The sequence below is a fragment of the Strongylocentrotus purpuratus genome, unplaced genomic scaffold (genome assembly GCF_000002235.5).
Source record: "Strongylocentrotus purpuratus isolate Spur 01 unplaced genomic scaffold, Spur_5.0 spur5_scaffold_7, whole genome shotgun sequence".
In the NCBI taxonomy this organism is placed as follows: domain Eukaryota; kingdom Metazoa; phylum Echinodermata; class Echinoidea; order Camarodonta; family Strongylocentrotidae; genus Strongylocentrotus; species Strongylocentrotus purpuratus.
Window position 1 is genome coordinate 29,074,874 of NW_022145613.1, and position 14,677 is coordinate 29,089,550.

A 14,677-nucleotide genomic window follows, 5' to 3' on the forward strand; every position below is an offset into this window, starting at 1 on the left:
ATCGACGGTGATGACTAGAAATTACGGAAATATATTGGTGAAAAGGAGAGAAGAAAATATTATTCCGTATGAGTAGGTGCCCTGAGCAAGCCCCTAGCGCTGTCTCGCAGAATAATTCTTTCTACAGACAATCTCCCCCTAATGATTACGACTTAGATTGCTATTTTATATCTCTCGTTGTGAAGGTAAACATTTTGGTTATGACTCTGAAATTTGCTTGAAAAGTCTGATTGAATAGGGAGTTTAATTTATTTCCCAAAAGGCTTCTAAAAACATCGAACAAATATAGATGTGAATTCATCAAATGTGGGACTCCCAAGATCGACTCTGGCCTCACATCATATTTACCATGTCTATGTATTTTATTGCTCGAATATTGAATTGAGAAAAAAACTTTAATCATGCTAAGTTATAAGTTAAATATGAAAAATAACTTAGTCCAGCTCAATGTCATTTCGGTTTGTTTTAAAATATCATATCCTTCGAGGCTTTGCTATGTTACTCCTTTGCATGCTTTATCGAATGATGGGTATTTAATTTTGATTTGAGATTGTATTTGCTTTCCACCCATCTTGAGAGCTTCCAGCCACTTCTTGGAGAGTTTGCCAGACGAAAGGCTCTCATCCATTCCCAATGTTATCATATGACGAATAAGCAAAGTTATAATTAAGCTTTATTGACACGTATCCTTGTATAGGAAGGGTGGGAGGTGGAGGAGGGGGGGGGGGGGGGTGTCTTGGAGAGGGGTATATTCTTACCTGCACATGATGGACAGCATTGCCCGGGTAACACTTGAGTGCCAAATGGACAGTCTACTGGCTCGCATTGCATGACGGATGCTGTTATGACGCCCTCCTGTGGTAAGATAAAGAAAGATGGTAAAAGTGAAGTCACGTGATCATTGTTGTGTCTGAGTTGCTCAAAATGCCAAAGATGGTGCTAGTTGTGGTGATGAATATCTTCATCTTCATCACCACCACCACCACCACCACCATCATCATCATCATTATCATCATCACCACGTACACCATCGTCATCATCATCATCATCATCATCCTTATCATCATCACCATCATCATCACCCTCATTATGGTATTGGTGATAATGACGACGATGATGGTGGTAGAAATAATGATGATGAACATGATATCATGAGCATCATAATTATGATCTCGATGATGAGATGGTTGTAATGTTGCTGATGATGACAGAGATTTTGACGAAGACGGTGATGAGGATGATTATGATGATGTCAATAACAAAGGTGAGGGAAGGAAAAGATTTTAGGTGAGCGTGACCATATTTAAGAAATTGTGATAATAAAAAAGATGACATCGATAATTACAATTTAATTTCAAGAAAAAAGATACTGCCTTGCGTGTACAAAATATATACGTTCATGGCAAAAATGAATCACGAGCAATATAGAAATATTAGAAAGGATTATTAAAGAAAGCCAATGGCAGACAGAAAGCAATGAACAAACGATCATTAATTTCAAAAGTTTAATGATTTTGAATATTGTTTCCGTGACAGAGGCTTTAGTTAATAACACTTTGAAATATTGTTATCTACCTAATAAGTGGTAATAACATCGTGACAAATCTCATGAAACTTTGAACTTTGAAATCGTGTGTGACTCAGTGGATGGCAGGAATGAAGTCACCCAATTTTAACGGCATCTAACGCACTTTCTCTCGACGACTTCATTAAGTCAATGGGGTTAGTGATTTGGCTTGCTCTTCGACCACAGGTGTCCGAACGAAGGAAGTATCAAATTTGTCAACTATGATCCGACGCAGACGACTTGTGTCTTTTTCCGTCAAGAAGGGAATGGATTTCCGCTCGTCATGATTACGAGACCATTGTCATTGTACGTCAAACAGGTCTCACGCCAAATAGCAATGGATTTGACTGAGCTTCAACGATAGGGTTTACATTACTCATACAAACACACAATGAAGCAAGTCAGTGTACCCTAGTCATATTCATGCGTTTGAACATTAATATCACGACTGCAAGAAAGATTCTTCAAAACTTTGTTGAAGAAACGCAAAATATCAAAGCCGCTAAGAAAAAACATGAAAACACCATCTTACAAGCCACACATGCATGAGAAACGGAGGTTGTCCTCATAATATTAACCATTTCAATCGTTATGAATTAAACAAATAAATCGCCATAAAAAATAAAGATGATTGGTTGTAATGGCATTCGCCATTAGAATTGTTCAAATAAAGCAAAATTCTAAAATTGTATAGCTCAGACCTAGCCCTGAATCTATGTTTCGGATCCATACACTCTTTTTAAAGATTATGATATGTCAAAGTACAGTGCGAATATGCACACTTTGTTTCTGTTCAATATCAAGTATTGATTAGATTACCACGTCATCTACTTGCTAAATTGTTTGTGTGATATCAAACAAGATAAAGGTCTCTCAAAATACCACATCTTTTTCTCATGTTCAATACTTTTCATGACTCAATCCAAAGAACATTCGATGCCTACATTTGATTTGATTTCAGCTCGTAGCATTATGGACTTCTGCATTATGAATATTGCATTCCTATATATGAAGAGGTTATCAACGTAGCTTGCTATTGATTTATCTTTCCAATACTACAGCAAAGCGGTGCACCTGTCGTTCTGAAGCGTTTCGTGTCATCGGATGACCGGGGCAGGTGTATTCATGACACATTACTTTGTTAAGGTTAGCTCCAAACCAGACAACGACGAAATGACAAGTACATGTAGCTTATTAAAGGTCTGTATGAAAATGAATGTCTTTTATTGTTGACTGAATTGAAGTTATGGGTTAATTTGATTTGTTTTAATTGGTTTTAAATACAGATTAAAACAATATTGTTGTAGTACGAGTAATACGGGATAATGTAATAATAGTAATATAATCGTGACAGAGGACGAACTACATGTACGTATACAGAGCAATATGAAAGAGAATTTGAAGGGATAGAGGGAAGGAGAATTAAAAAAAAGAGCAGATGGAGAGGGAAAGAATGATAAGAATACAAGAGAGGACGTGGAGAAGGAGTAAGGAGGATAAGGAGTAAGTAGAAGAAGAGGAAGAAGAAGAAGAAGAAGTGTGCGTTATAAAAACAAAAAATATAAAGGGCGCAATATGAAATGTAACTGAATGTCATCAGCTGTACTAACCCGGCACTGAAATGTTCTACATGGATCATCGTGGGCAGCCCACGTATCCCCACTGTTATAAACATCCCCATTATAGCGGCAACCTGCATGGGAAGAAAAAAAATCAAAATTTATATAAAATTTAAATAAATACATACTAGGATATAATACTTTAACATTGTTTAGAGATAATAGTTCCGTTCCTTCGTTGGATCATGATATAGCTAGTTAAATAGCTCGATAAAAACATGTAGTGAATTGCCATTGTGGGCTATTTGCTTGGCGTCTTTTTCATATTCCGCAGACAGCCCGACATGTGCATGGTCATTAAGATGCACGTGACTTGTGCAAAAACAACTTAATTAGAATTTGAAAAGTAAGTAACAAGATAAAAACTCTGGTAAATATTTGTAAAATGAAGAGAAGTAATCTTCCCGAAAACATAACCACCATGCAACTTTAAGCGAAGCATAAGTGGGAGGAAAGGATAACTTTTCAAGTTGCTTCCTAACTCTATAATCAGTAGCATTTTAGAGATTCAAACTGACAAATAGTCAAAGTTGGGCATGTCATATCGAGATGATTGTTTTACCAATTTATTTCCATGATTATAAATAAAAATGTAACTCAAAGGTTACAGACGACAGACCGTCTTTTGATTCACTCGACATTTAAAAGCGCGCCCACGGATTATTTGCTAAGTCATGGCGGCTTTATGCACTGCTGAGGTCGTTTTTTTTTTTTTAGTTTGCCATCGTAACAGACCCTTCTGATCAGGGTTAAATTACGATGACAGAAGAGAGGAGGGCTAGGGTAAGATGTAGCGATGGGGCGGTGCTCAAAGTTCGTCCGCTCCAGGGTATATGGTTTGATATTCGCTTATAACCGGCGGGTACGGGTGAATGCTCCGCTTGTGGACCCTTAGTCCCCGTGGACGTCCCAAATGAGCTATGGCGCCATTGGTTTTAAGGGGGGCAAACTACAAAACGGTCTGTCCGCTATATACCAGTTATGCCTTGGATGCATCTGCATTTAACGGGATACCAATATAGACATAATCATAACAAATATACATTGTCCATTAAGCGGTAGTAAAAATCTCTTTCAATACGGGCGGTATGTAATAATTGTCGGATACTAATGAAAACTCATTGAAAACCGTAATATTCATTTTAATTTACCTAGCTTTGGAAAATGTCAAAGGATGGTTGCGTGTATAGATATAAAGTATATCCCATTTCAGGTTTTATAAAGCGGAAATTAATATGCGAAAATCCTTTGTCCTAATCTGATTATTGTGGTTTAATATCATATTTAAGTTTTACTTGGGTATAGCAACAAAAACTGGCGTCATCGCTAATTTTGCGATAGACGAAATTTCGTGAGAGTTGATGAATATTTATAAAGAAACGCATAGAATATCGGTAACTAGCTTAGTCATAAAATATTTTGTAATCAAGCTTGGTCACAAAAGAATTGAATGCCTTTAGTATTCCTTTGATTTAGTCTGTCTATCGCAGCAAAATACTTTGCTATTAAACAGTCGATCTTTTAATTGTGTTTAAAACCGGTCATAAAAAGAATTACAATGACGGTAAACTTGATGGTAACCTTTGCGTATTAAGGATGGGCGGAGGGATGAGATGGTGGTAATTGGGGGGGGAGGGATGGGGCTCTCAAATTCACCTCACCAATCGTCGGTGATTGGTCCCCTTCCTCCCCTCTCCCTTCTCCTCCTTCTCATCCATCACTTCCTTCCCCATTCATTTCTGCTTATCACCCTCGTCATCGCTATCAGCATCTTGTGAGTCTTCATCAGTGAGAATATCTTCAACAGCACGTGTTTCTCTATTATCGTCTCCATTGGTCCATTTTTCATTTATAATTGTCGAAAAAATCGACCAATGTATAATCATGTACTTTCTTATCGCTCTATTTCAACATCCGATTCATAATCATAATGGACATTTCATAATTAGCCACCCAATCATGATGTACCCTTCTAACCACGTTTACCTCCTTCTATTTTCTATGTTCTTTACGATTCTACTTTTTCCTCCTTCAAATTAACCAGTTCAAAAGTTCGTATAGTGAATGCTAGAAACACGATCTGTGCAATGATACTGCCAATTAAACATTTTGTTGAGGGTATCCTTTAGATAAACATACTGTAGAGTGTAGTCTTGCTTGCTTACACGGTGACCCATTCTACAAAGTGATGTCCATGACAGTGAAATCAATTTTATTTTGTATTGCAAATGCAGTCAAATTTAGTTCCTTAATGCGATTTAAAATAGAAGTGAGCAGCATTATCAAAGATCTAAGATATCATATTTTCATTTTCATTTTTTAAAGTTTCTTATGACCTCTTCTGAGGTACCAGACGTAACGACTGGGGACGAAGGTTAAGATTACTTCGATGCCCATACCCGCGAATCAATTAGACCGATATCGATTTCATGTGAAACTCAATAAACCGTCACATTTTGGAGATGTGTTCGAATTTAGGAGGCGAAAACGATATATCGTGGCCCGGATACGTGGTATAATGTTACGTGCCTCAGGGTCACATACTAGGACCTATCGTATTTAACCGTCCTTGCCATACTAACTTCAGTGGTGGCCCAGCTTCTGCCCATCCCATGTTTAGGAATTTCATTAAGTTGAGAGTGATAACTAATAAGCGCTGAACCAACTCACTGTTTCCAGTTCCCCCTTTTATTTTCATGTTTGTGTTCTTTATTTTGCTGTTTGTAGTATTGATACTGTTTTGTTTGTTTGATTGCTTCTGTTATAATTATCATGTTTTGAATTGGATATTGGTACAATGAAGAACATCAGTTGAATTGATTACACAGTGACCTGAACTTTAACTTCATTCATAAAGCATTTGAAGAAGGCAATTTGAAAACAGAACCATAATTATAGCCTATCAACTGATCAAAAAGATTACAACACACTAATTTATTGTGTTCTCTTTGTTGGAAAGGATACATTATCTGAAATATTGATATCTATCGCGATAATTTCAAAGGTTTCATAATTATTTTCGCGCGTTGTTATCATCGTAATCCCTAATCAAGGTTATCAAAAAGTGTATTTTTGTGTTTTTCAATAAAAAAATGATTTCCCATCACAAGTCCGTTTCCGCTTGAATACAAAACATGATGATCCCACATTCAATGGGATAATCCTTCTTTTAGTTGGCTCAATTTAGGAGAGATAGTTGGTATTTGATTTGTGCACGATTTGATGAATACAGACCCCCCCCTATCAAAACAAATCCATATCTAAGGGACAAGTACTTGTTTGACTTCGGATGTTTTTCATTTTGTCAAGGTTTCATGGGGTAAGTTTAATTTGTTCTTTCTAAAGGTAGGTTGAAGTTTCTGAATATGTAAAGGAACTGATATTTACGACCATGTTTTGATTTATCATACTGTAATTATGAGATTAACTTTTTCATTGTTTTGTGATAATCCTTAATTTAAAAGTTCATTTCCTCTCCTGTTCTTTACGACCATTAATTATATACCGGAGAGGTATTTATAAGATTAGAGATAGTATCAAGCTTCTGTCTGATATCGGCAACCCTTAATAAATTGTATGAAACGTAGTTCGACCTCAACCTACGACGATTTTCTTGATGTATATAATGTAAACTCATTTCCATTTTTGATATGCATTCATCGTCTCTCCACTCCAATTACTTTGCAACACCAGTACTATAGCTTCCGCGAGTTTCACAAAATGCCTTTCAACTAACTAAATCCCATGCGCAATATGGAATAGGGTTCGATCTTTTTCTTTGTTGTAACGACAAAATATTATTTCTCGTCCAAGGACGGATCGCTGTAAAGGATTATTTTTAGGATGGGTATTTCTTTTGAGACACCGGCGCCCTGGAACGGTGTGTGTTGGAAACAGACGCCAAATTAAGCATGCATATCCGCTGAAAAGCATTGAATAACTAAATCGTATAATTGAGATTCTGTCTTCATAAGGTTTCCCACCCTTTTGTTTTTATTTTTTTCACCGATTTGAAGAGTCCACTGCGGTATACGATTTGTTTGAAATCGGTAGAAGCTCACTTTGTTGGGCGCCATAATTAATTATTTACGACGAATCCGATGAGATTTTGTCGCTGCCCAACCTACTGATGTTGCTATATAGATTGAATTTTGTTTGCATTTTGTCGCAATGTTATGATCCAATGGTCCCTATTCTATCACAACATTTTCTTTTACTCTTGCATTAACAAAATGTAATTTAAAGACCAAATTATGTTAACACAAATCAGGAGCAGTTCTAAAAGAATACATTTTGGAGAGGGAGGGGCTCCGAAGGTTCTTGCATTAATTTTCTATGTGTGCTTCGTGATAATATGGGGGGGGGGGTAATAATTTTCTTCTTCTTTTTTCGCTGTAGGGGGGGGGGTCCCCACATCCCTCTAGAATTGCTACTGGCACAGATACAGTGCTGTCTACACAAATAATTGCATCGATATTGTTGATGGAGTAAAGCGAAAATACTTAAAAATATAAGAGAGAAATAGAGAGGAGAGGGTGTGTGTGTGTGGGAGGGGGGGGGTAAACACAAACAGATGAAGGGTAGAAAAGAAGGATGAAGAAACATAGTTAAAATAAACTGTGTCTTACCTTTGCATTTTTCGCAGCAGTCGACTCCCAGCGTTGTTATTACTAATGCACAATCAACAAGATCTTCACATACTTCTCTTCTGCAAACTACCTCTTTATTCTGTAGAAAATAAAAACGAGATAAAATAGAAACACAAATTATTAAAGGTTTTGATATTATTGTATGTATTAGTAAATTCAAGGAAGGGCGATTGAACATTGCATGGGAGTTAAGGGGCTTATAATCTTGTTTATTCTACATGAATAATTCATGTTATTCAAGTATACTCACGACCTCTGACAATAATCTTCTAATGGAATGGTGACTCACTCAATGGGGACAAGAGAGGTAGTTTGTAAACGAAATCAAACCTAAGATACGGTTGCATATTTGGAGACACGTAATGCATCTTAATTTTCATTTTACGTTCAGATGTATATACAGGCATCTTCCCTTCTTCTTTCTCCATTCTCCTTCACAAGTTCACTCTCTTTTTTCCTAATGCATAATTGTTTTCATCTTGGTGTGTCCAGTTCCCTGTCCCTCCTCCCCCTCTCCTTCTTAGCCCCCATCTATCTATCTATATATGTAAATCAGTTTCTTTATAGTACCTCTCTCTCTATCTCTCTCTTTCTCCCTCTCCATCTCTCTTCATCATCTAGCTCTCTATGTATAAATGTCTACCACCGTTGTTCCCTCTCTCCATCTCTCTCTCTCCATCTCTATGTCACAATAACGTGCAGAATGTATCTAATTTGCAATCTCTCTCTCTCTCTCTCTCTCTCTCTCTCTCTCTCTCTTTTCTCTCTATCTCTCCCTCTCTCTCTATCTCTCTCTCTCTCTCTCTCTCCTCCCCCACTCCATCTGTTTCCCCTGGCCTTTCCTTTTCTCTCTATCTCTTTAAATTAACACAGTTGTTCCCCCTTCATATTTTTGTCACAACAAAGTACGAAATGTACCCAATTTGCAAATCTCATCGCACGTCCCCTTAAGCATGACAATATTAGCCAAATCTATAAAGACCACCCTAATTGAAGTTCAAATGGATAATTCATAAAGGGGAAAATATGCCATTGGAATCTGCGATAATCTGATACTTCCACTCCGAAACCCCCCCCCCCCTCTCTCTCTCTCTCTCTCTCTCTCTCTCTCTCTTACTCTCCTCCCCCACCACCATCGCTCTCTCCCTCTCTCTCTCTCTCTCTCTTTCTCTGATTCTCTCTTCATTTTGTCATCATTCAACACGTTATTAGATTTCACTGGGATGTCGAATATATGCCTAAAGGTAACATTATCCGACAGAAAAGAATGTGGATTATTTTTTCCCCTATTTTTTCCGCATTTTTTCATTTTTCATTTTTCATTTTTCATTTTTTTTTTTTTGGGGGGGGGGGGGAGATTCTTTCTTCCTTTTTTTACAGAGAGATATGACAAATGTCAGAATACTAATTGATGCCATACGTGTAACGGTGGTCCTCGTACTTTTGGAAGATATCTCAATTTTCACTCCGAGCCATGCACACCAATTAGTCCGATCAATAATTCTACCCCAAACCTGCTTTCAAAGATAAAGTTCAGTACTAGCAGATTATAATGTGAACGAAACTATCTGGAAGCGATCGGGAACGGTCGATTGTGTAGTGCGTAAGAATTTAATGTGTATTGTGACGTTTTGGAATGATTGAATGGAGAGCAAAAAAAATGATTCACTCTTTCGGAAATCACAGGCACTGCACACAAAAATCCGTAAATGGGACTACACACACATATGTGAAAACATCATTTTCAGGGAATATTTTCCAACCTGACGAATGATAAAAGTAAAACATTATTTTTCATTTCTACCAGAACCGTACCTTCTCTTTAAAACCCTTAATGACTGATAAAAAACATGCATGCATGTGTTGCTATGAATATCAAAGATGATTAACGTTCATTTAAGCAGTACTAAAATTGTATTTCAGATATATACATGTAGGCCCTGCAATTAATTGGGTCGTCAGTAGTTGATTAACAGATGTCACAAGTATTCGAATCACTTAAGATACGTAAATCAGTCATGGTGAACTTCTAAATGATTCCTCAGAATTGTATCAACAAAATATTTGTTAGTTTCAATTAAGGGCCACTATTTTAACTTAGGCCGGCAGATGAATGCTGGATTTGGGGGTGAAACATACAAAATAATAATGGTGTATTTTTTGGAAATTATATGTCCTCACAATCTTACAGGTACAGTTTAGCCAGAAGAGTCATCTTCGTTAACATACCGAAATGACGTCATCGATAAGGTTATCTCCTGTAACCCAACCATCTAAAATGATTGTAAGTGGAAACGTCAGACCCAAAAGATGGGGATGGGAGTTTTTATAGGTTGTGTATATCCTTGCTATTTTGTTTTATCGCTTTGCTAATTCCACCCCATCAAGCAATCCACTCCACCATGACAAGCATAGATAATTATGACATCTTCGACGTTTCATATCTACCGCAACCACAGCCCCCGACTCCCCCCCCCCCCCCTCCTTGAAATCTGAAAATGACTGATTGACTGAACGCGACCCAGCGTCGTACAAACCTCAAACTCCGCCCGCTTGTAATTGACTTGTAGATGCCCAAGATAGCTTTGTTTTGCTTGACCATGGCGGACAAAACGGACAAAAGACGGACAAACTCCGGAACACTCCGTCTGTCAGGTCCTGATGCATGAGCGGTCAGTTGATATTTGAATAAAACCTCTCTAGTAACTGGCAATGATTGTTTTCAATCGCGGTTTCGTATTGTTTTCGTGAAAAGTCGCCAGTCCTGTCGTTTAGTCCTTTGTGTCTAAGTAAACGATCATCGACTTGTCTGCACTTTTGTGACTTCCCCTAATAAGAAGTATAATATTTTTGAGGACTCTTGATAAGCTTGAAGGTGTTCACTAGTTCTTACTTCAATTTTTTGTTCAACTTGAAAGAGGGGTCAGTTGGTACGCTATATGGTCCTATGCGAAATGCATGTTGTAGAGCTCCTCCCATTTCTTCATAGAATAAGTTTCGCAGTTACATGTAGATGAAGGGGGAGTATTCATATTGTCTTGCCTCTTCCACCACCCCTTCCCCCTCCCCCTTCTCTCTCTCTCTCTCTCTCTCTCTCTCTCTCTCTCTCTCTCTCTCTCTCTCTCTCTCTCTCTCCCCTGTCTTACCATCCATTATGCCCTATGTGTAATTCCTTTCAGATGCGTATCCAAATTTAAGATGTTTTGTTTTATTAAAAATGCTAGTTTACAACTGAATTGCATAACACATCACAGACTTCCCAACAAGCACAAATCATTCCTAAAACGTGTAAAATTCCATGAATCAATTGTTCTCAGAACTGTTTTTTCGAACTTTGGACGAACGTTGCTGTGTTAGTAAGAAACAACCCTCGCAAGCAATTTACTGTCGCAAGAAAATGACAGGATTGACATGTACTAGAATCCGTCTTTGTAGTTTATAGGCCCTTAACCCACATCGATCAATATTTATCATATTTTGACATTTAGTAGCACATAAATCATGTTGATTCTACACCACTTGAATATATCGAGATGATCAAGAGATAATATCTCGAAAATATAGGAATGTGTAATTGTTGGAATGACGTCAAATTACCTTTCGGGTCCTGTTTTGACCCCAGATTTACGTGCGGCAAAGAATAAAATATTGTATTGAATTAAACACACAGAGAGCAATAAACGGAAATGAATAGACACGAAAGCACATCACACATAGGTGATGAATGTGTAAATATGCAAAAACTGAATTAGTTGAAGCTTAATGTTCAGTGGATGAAATTACAGTTATGGAAAACGATAAGGTCGGGGAGCAGCTAGGGTGATATACCACAAAATAACGAGCTCAGTGAAACAACTACAACAAATATTAATTTCTTTTCTTCCACTGAACAATTCACAGACGCACACACACAAATTATCATCCGACTAATGAATTATTTATATTACAAATATATTTTTTTAAAGTAACGAGGAGAATGAAAAATAGGAGAATAGACAAGAGAGAGAAAGAGAATGGGGTGAGAGAGAGACAGACAGAGACAGAAAATGAGAGGAAGAGGGGATTCGAGGATTTACATTATAAAGTTATGAAACTTCCTATACTAACCATCAGCGTATAAAATAGATATAATTCATGATCATGATTCTTCAAAAAAAATCTATATCTCTCGCTTGATATGCGATATCATCTCGATCTGAATTTCTAGTGAATGGGAAGGGCCGATCTAATGATAACATTGTGATGTAGTCTTTGTTCGGTGCATCATTAGCTTATCTAGGATCATCGAATGTCATCAACTTATCACCACAAATCAAAAAACAGTTTCGCCTCAAAAGAAATGAATCTTATCGACAGATAATCTGATAGTATCTCTTCGTATTATTCTATTGATCCTAATACGTAGTTGGTGGTTGCTAACGTGTGATATAATTGAGCAGCAATTCAATTAGGGGTGACAAAATAAATCGTTTTTCTATTTTTTGGTTCATATCCTGAACTTTGACAGAAATATGGGCTATATAGTACATACCATAATTGAAGCTAGATTATGCGATAAATTGCCATGCAAAGAAGATAGAAATCACCCCCAAAACGCGTGGTATGTATCACCGAATATTTGGAATAAATATGAACGTGTTGCGAATAATAAAAGGGCCGGGAAAATTACAACTTAAAATTACCAGCGTTGTTTGGGAAAGTTAATCAATAAGTTTTGAGATTGTTTCAAATACCCCAACTGTCAGGTCTTCTCAGGAGCTTATAAAGTTATGTTGGAAAGGGGAGGAGGATGAGGAGGAGGAGGAGGAGGTGGAGGAGGTGGAGGAGGGGTGGACAGTGAACAACCGGAAAGACACTTAACGATGATATACGCCATGATGTCGGAGTAAGATGAAAGAATGAAAGATCACATTTAGCCCGCGGACATGAAATGATGCAATGTAAATACAAGCCGGAAGCATTCGATATGTGGTCTTCATTTCGAAACCAAGTTCATCATAATTTACGATCATTTCGTCATCGCCCTAAAGAGCAACCTACTTCGCTAACCCTCCTAGGACCTGCTTGAAATGAAGTCATAATTCGTGTATCGAGTTTCAAACAGGATATATGTTACATGGGTCGCATTTATCTAATGAAACCGAGTTGGTCGACTTAATGACCCCTCCCCATAACCCCACCCTGCCATGCACCCCTGTGAATTCACCCATCCCACCCCTCTTCTAGCCTCTTGTCAGAGAATCAGAGGCATCACTAAGAATATTATTATGAAATATCACATTTTTAAAAAACATGCTCTCAACCAATTTCTTAAATTGAAACCATACGGTAGTTCTAATAATTTCCTTTATTATCAGATTGTAATGTAAACGTTGGTACGAAGGCTGAATGGGTCTACAAAATACGAGGACAGCAACATGGAAATAGTACAGGGTATATATAAAAAAAAACATCCAGGCAGACTGAAATAGGGGGAGGGGATAAAAAGATAAATACAGAAATGTATAGACAGACGGACAGGTAGACAGAGTAACAGATGGAGAAAATGCATTGAGGGGAAGAAGATAGAATTTGAAAGAAGCTACTACGCAAGAGGAGGAGAAAACAACCAAGCATGCAAACAAAAAGGCACGAGTGAGAAATGGATGGTGAAAGAAAAACTACCGAGTTCCAAGGAAAGCAGATCTACATGAATTGAACGAAAGTGGAGCTAGAGAAGCATAGTAATGTTCATCATGTTGATGTCACACAAATGAACTGCGAGTATGGGTGACAGAGTCCATGCCGTACCGCGAAAAAAAAGCATTGAAAATACCCCTTATCACACAAAATGCGGGCCACGATGCTCCAAAACTGGTAGTCAAGTTCGACCGCCAACACAACCGCCATAAATAACAATCAGCATAACGTCGTTTCCAATCCCATTCCGGGGAACGAAAGTGGGGTAATGCGCAAATTTGGGTGGTCACCCGAGACTGGGTGTAGAAGCCGAGAATGTACCCTACAAATCATGGTTTCTGGGGTGAAATACCAGATACCAAAGAAAGAAAGAAAGCCAGAAAGTTCCCATGATGTACAAGAATGTAGAGATGCAAGGCCACCAACAGATATAGAATAAAGCGACAAATACATGCATCTTTGAGGGAGTGTACCTTTGCAAGTTAGGTACGCTATTAGGCTGAACGACTTTGGCGTACATGAAATGATCGCGAATTTCTTGAGTAGTATAGATTCGTGACAGTTTCGTGCAAGTTGCGAAAGTGGTAGGAGAGCGTATATACATGTATAGAATGAGTGCTGTTGTAGATTATGTTGAAATACAAATTTGTTCTACACAATTTGACAAGCAGCCTGAAATGATGAACGCTCATTCTCATAGTTCAGGTTAAACTGATATGAGATATTGTAATAACTGAATACAGTAGTATGACTTACCCTACAAAAACAGCTAATACATGGGTTTCCTTTTAAAATCGACGGTGTAACTTCTTCCCCCTCAAGTTCGCAGACCAGTTTTGAACCTGGAGGAAAAAAAGAAAGAAATGAGACAACAGGTTAAATACATGGCGATATTGTTCGTTATCAGACCGTCAAGTTGTATTGAAATATGCTCATCTTACTTGCCATTTGAACGCATTGAAAGCGGTACCTATTTAAAGGCAAATCAAAAGAAATTGGTTTTTAATTAATATTTTCACAACACTAACACAGGATTTGAAATGCGTACCATTACGACGGGTCGACCTTTAATGCTCACTTTGCCAATCATGCAAAGTTTTATTCTCTATAATTCGAAGATAAATACCCCCACAAACTCGCAAAACCCCACATAAGCTAATTTT

The 14,677-nt window shown here is 37.7% G+C and overlaps 1 protein-coding gene across 1 annotated transcript in view; it reads right to left on the reverse strand.

The window, feature by feature from the left end:
• Positions 1 to 14,375, reverse strand: part of LOC583098 (BMP-binding endothelial regulator protein) — a gene marked incomplete at its 5' end in the record, with an annotated part of 32,503 nt that extends 18,128 nt beyond the window's left edge. The window contains 4 exons of the mRNA XM_030974510.1: positions 759 to 855; positions 3,178 to 3,260; positions 7,815 to 7,914; positions 14,271 to 14,375. Of these exons, the coding sequence (XP_030830370.1) occupies positions 759 to 855; positions 3,178 to 3,260; positions 7,815 to 7,914; positions 14,271 to 14,375 (385 nt within the window). The remainder of the gene's footprint in view (positions 1 to 758; positions 856 to 3,177; positions 3,261 to 7,814; positions 7,915 to 14,270) is intronic.
• Positions 14,376 to 14,677: the final 302 nt, after the last annotated feature.